Source organism: Octopus bimaculoides, chromosome 13 (assembly GCF_001194135.2).
Source record: "Octopus bimaculoides isolate UCB-OBI-ISO-001 chromosome 13, ASM119413v2, whole genome shotgun sequence".
In the NCBI taxonomy this organism is placed as follows: domain Eukaryota; kingdom Metazoa; phylum Mollusca; class Cephalopoda; order Octopoda; family Octopodidae; genus Octopus; species Octopus bimaculoides.
The window spans coordinates 27,999,425-28,004,367 of NC_068993.1; the positions used below are offsets into that span (position 1 = coordinate 27,999,425).

The following is a 4,943-nucleotide window of genomic DNA, read 5'->3' on the forward strand; positions in this document are numbered from 1 at the left end:
CCATCCTTTTCCATCTCAACAACACGGCCATGCATGCATCTCTTATGTGAGCGTTGGATGAAAATATGCTACTGTTGTCAGTGGAGTGAATGCCTCATCTATAGCAAAATGTGGTGAGTCAGTTTTGAGAAATAAGAATCCTTATTAAAAAGAAGTTTAAATAGGCACAGGCACAGCCATGTTGTAAGAAGCTTGCTACCCAACCACGTGGTTCTGGGTTTAGTCCCACTGCAAAGCACCTGGGGCAAGTATCTCCTGCTGTAGCTTCAGGCTGACCAAAGCCTTGTGAGTGGATTTAGTAGACGGAAACTGAAAGAAGCCCGTCGTATATATGTGTGTGTGTTTGTCCTCCCACCAACGCTTGACAACCGATGGTGGTGTGTTTACGTCCCCGTAACTTAGCGGTTCGGCAAAAGAGACCGATAGAATAAGTACTAGGCTTCCAAAGAATAAGTCCTGGGGTCGATTTGCTCGACTAAAAGGCAGTGCTCCAGCATGGCCGCAGTCAAATGACTGAAACAAGTAAAAGAGTAATGTATAAAAATTTACATTAAAACTGTATATACATGTATAAGGAAACCAGTTGGTAGTCATTCGAGCATCAAATTGATTGCTTTGCAATAATCCTTCTAGCATTGGGTCTTGAGTTCAAATTCTGTCAACATCAATTTTGCCTTTCATCCTACCGAGGTTGATAAATAAAATGCGAGTCCTATACTGGGGTTGCTTCCCTTAGTTTCACTCTTTCTGCATTACAATAGTGGTAGTTAATGTTTTGTCACTTCAAATTATTTTGTTATCCATGCAAGACTCACAGAAAATTATTCATCTAAAAAATTTTTTTACATCCAATAAACATATGTTTTAATACTCTCTCATATATGCTTCACCAGAAATGTCACAGTTATGATTTTATTCTTGTGAATAAGCTTGAGTAAGAAAACTGGTAAATTATGTAAAAAATGCTTTCCTTCAAAACACAGTGCTAAGGTTTGTTTCCATTATCAATAGCACATTTATGAGTATATTTATAATCACTACGAGCAAACGATTTCCCGCAAGTAGCACAGTTGTATGGTTTTTCCCCAGTGTGAGTGCGTTTATGTCTTATTAAAGTACCAATTTGAGAAAATCTTTTGCCACAGATTTCACAGTGGTGAGGTTTTTCCCCAGTATGAATACGTGTATGTCCTATTAGGCTACCCTTTTCTGAAAATTCTTTGCCACAAACGTCACAGTGATATGGTTTCTCACCAGTATGAGTACGTCTGTGTACTGTTAAAAAAGTCTTTTGAGAAAATGCTTTCCCACAAATCTCACAGTGATGTGGTTTTTCTCCAGTGTGAATACGTTTATGTTTTCTTAATATGGTATTATTTGAAAAATATTTTCCACATATTTCACAGTGATATGGTTTTTCTCCAGTGTGAATGCGGTTGTGTCTTACTAAAGAACCATTTTGAGCAAATGCTTTGCCACAGATTTCACAGTTGTGTGGCTTTTCTCCAGTGTGAACACGTTTATGTCCTCTTAAGCTGCTCTGATCAGCAAATTTTCTTCCACAAACTTCACAGTGATATGGTTTCTCTCCCGTATGGGTGCGTTTGTGTATTGTTACAACATATTTTTCAGGAAATGCTTTCCCACATATGTCACAGTGGTGCTGTTTCTCTCCAGTGTGAACACGTTTATGCTTTCTTAATACAGGTTTGTCTGAAAATTCTTTCCCACATGTTTCACACTGATATGGTTTCTCTCCAGTATGAGAACGTTTGTGTACTATCAAGGAAGATTTAACAGCAAATGTTTTCTCACATATTTCACAGTGGTATGGCTTTGAGTGCACACTTTTGTGTCTTTGAAAGTCACTCACATTAGAAAAAGCTTTCCCGCAATCATCACACTTGAATGGTTTTTCTCCAGTATGAATACGTTTATGTCTTGTTAAGTTACCAAATTGAGTAAAAGGTCTCCCACATATTTCACAGTGGTATTGCCTTTCTCTAGTGTGAGTAAGTGTGTGTGCTGTTAGATTGCCTTTTGTAGAAAATGCTCTCCCACATATTTCACAGTGGTGTGGCTTCTCTCCTGTGTGAGTATGTAAGTGAGCTTTTAAATGACCTGTTTTAGAGAATGCTTTTCCACATATTTTACACTTGTATGGCTTTTCCCCTGTGTGAGTGCACTTGTGAATAGATAATTTACATTTTGTAGTAAGTGTTTTCCCACAAATATTACATTTGTAACGTTTTCCAGCTTTCTGAAACATTCTTTGAACATAGAAACTTCAAACTTAAAATTCTGATCTTATTTTTCCCTTCTGCTAAGACATTTGCAAGTAAATATATCCTGAAATAAAATAAAATAAATATTAGATACATTTACCAATAAATTGTAGAATGTATGAATAACTAATCGCATCAGTATCATATAGTTTTCATAAACACAGACAGTAGATCAGTATTTCAAAGGAGATTAGCCCTTTAGTATTCACATTATTCCATCAAATGCAATGTATGTTTGTTTATATTGTATTGAATTAGTCATGCAATATCTTGTAGTTTAGAGATTTTGAGAATGTGATTATTTAGTTTTAGAATGACATTGTAGGGTCACGGTCAGAGGTTGGATCTGGCCAGTTTCAACATGAAACAAGTTGTATATTTTGGCCAGGTATGGCCAGTTTGAATGCTTAAGAGTTAAGACTTCACATGAAAATAGCACATTCATAATGAAATATTAAAACATATGAATGCTTGCCAATTTTGCAATAAAGTGTTATACACTGGCCAATTTATTAACAGACTTAAAGCAGGTATACTTAGTTAAACAGAAGAGTTGATTTAATACAAGTAATAGAACTGTATGCAACTTACTTCTAACACAGCAGTGATACACATATGGTCATCCTACAACACATCAGAAAAAGATGACCAGAATGATTAGCATGAAGTCACTAATGTACTTTATTCCTTAGTGCCTTTTTACTGAAACTTCAGTGGCCTGCTTTTCAAGAACAAAAGCTGCACCACAGCCATGAAGACCATAGGCATAACTTTTCCTCCAGATCAAACCATGAAAAGCAAAAACCTTTCAATACTACTGTAGTTTTGAGAAATGAAGAACATTGATATGATTCAGTATAGTGTTCCTTCCTCAAATCTTGAAAAGAAACCAAAAGGAGAAAACCAATACAGGCTCAAATTATTGTTGTAGATAATGCTAGATACTTGAAAAACTGATTAACAACTTTTCTTGATGTTTATTGGTGAAATAAAATTATAAAGGAAGTTCTGGTGGAAATATCATGCCTGTATGATAATTTTAACTCAGTACTGAATGTGGTTAATATATAGTTTAACTCCTGGTCACCAAAACAAACAAAAAAAAACAGTCTAATAGGTGTAAATAAATGTGTAGAAAACGAATATTAAAAATTTGTGGGAGGACTTTCGGAAAATTCACAAGATGCAATTTTCCCCCACATAACTTTCGGGAAAATGGATATATATTAGTGAAATTTTATAGAAATATTATTTAAATGGCATAGACTACGATTTTAAAGAAATTTGTGGGGAAAATGTTTCCCCAAGGGGTGGGGAGAGGATTTCGGAAAATTCACACAATCTAATTTTTGCCCTCATAACTTTCAGGAAAATGGATATCTTTTAATGAAATTTTACAGAAACACCTTTCAAACAGCATAAATTATGATTATAAAGAAATTTGAGGGGAAAATGATTTCCGAAGGGGTGGAGAGACGACTGTCGGAAAATGAACCGTTTTTTCCCTTATAACTTTCAGGATCTAGTTTAGCACCCGGTCACCAAAACAAAAACAAAAAAAAGTCTAATAGGTGTAAAAAATGTGTAGATATACACATATACATACCTTTGTCTTGGTTGATAATTATTTGATGGCAACAATTCGAGAGAGGAAGGTATAACTTGGCTGCCTCTATGAAGAACTTTCTTCATGTTGAGAAGTCATAAATAAATATCTTGCAAAATATTGTTGCAGATATTTTGATATCGAATTCCTGGCTTTTGGATTGATTCTTTTATGTCTCTCTACAGTCTTTCAATGTTTTGTGTGTGTATGTTTCTATGTGTGCTATTTTCAAAATTGTTAGAGTGAGGCATTTTCCCATCATTATTTCAATGTTGGCATATCACTGTTTCGTAATACTCCGTGTGAACGAAGGATCTCAACTGACTTTTGATCATTACAACGAAAAGTGCTGATGCATTCATAGTAATCAAAATTACAATTTTCACAGATATTGAAATTCTCCATTCTCGAGTACTAGTTTTCAAATGTGACAATATTGAAAATAAAATGAGGGATAGATTTCAAGTAAACCTCTCCAAAGCCTTTCAAATGGCATAGATTATGATGATAAAGAAATTTGTGGAATATTGGTGGAATATAAACAATAATAATAAAAAGAAGCTGTGTGTGTAAGAAAATATATTTTCTATAAGAAAAGTATGCTAAACAGATCGTGTGAATTTTCCGACAGTCCTTTCAGAAAACATTTTCCCTTCAAATTTTTTTTATAATCGTAATCTATGCCATTTGAAAGGTGTTTCTGTAAAATTTCACTAAAAGATATCCATTTTCCTGAAAGTTATGAGGGAAAAAATTGGATCAGGTGAATTTTCCGAAAGTCCTCTCCCCATCCACCGTCCGTTCGTTTGCGCAAATTTTTGTTTTCATTTTCGTTTCCTGCACATTTAAAAAAAAAATTTTTTTACACCTAGTAGACTGGGTTTCTTTTCTTTTGTTTTGGTGACCGGGTGCTAAACTAGATCCTGAAAGCTATGAGGGAAAAAAAAAAGGGATCGTGTGAATTTTCCGACAGTCCTTTCAGAAAACATTTTCCCTTCAAATTTTTTTTATAATCGTAATCTATGCCATTTGAAAGGTGTTTCTGTAAAATT

At 34.6% G+C, this 4,943-nt stretch overlaps 1 protein-coding gene across 2 annotated transcripts in view; it reads right to left on the reverse strand.

The window, feature by feature from the left end:
- Positions 1-6: 6 nt before the first annotated feature.
- LOC128249283 (zinc finger protein 84-like) overlaps positions 7-4,943 on the reverse strand; it is a 6,712-nt gene continuing 1,775 nt past the window's right edge. The window contains exons 1-2 of one of the 2 annotated variants that reach the window (XM_052972383.1): positions 3,892-4,865; positions 7-2,349 (exon numbers count right to left, since the gene is read on the reverse strand). In XM_052972383.1, coding sequence (XP_052828343.1) covers positions 986-2,269 — 1,284 coding nt within the window. In that variant the 5' untranslated portion in view covers positions 2,270-2,349; positions 3,892-4,865 and the 3' untranslated portion in view covers positions 7-985. Of the gene's footprint in view, positions 2,350-3,891; positions 4,866-4,943 lie in introns of those variants that run through there. The other variant, XM_052972382.1, reaches the window with a different exon arrangement.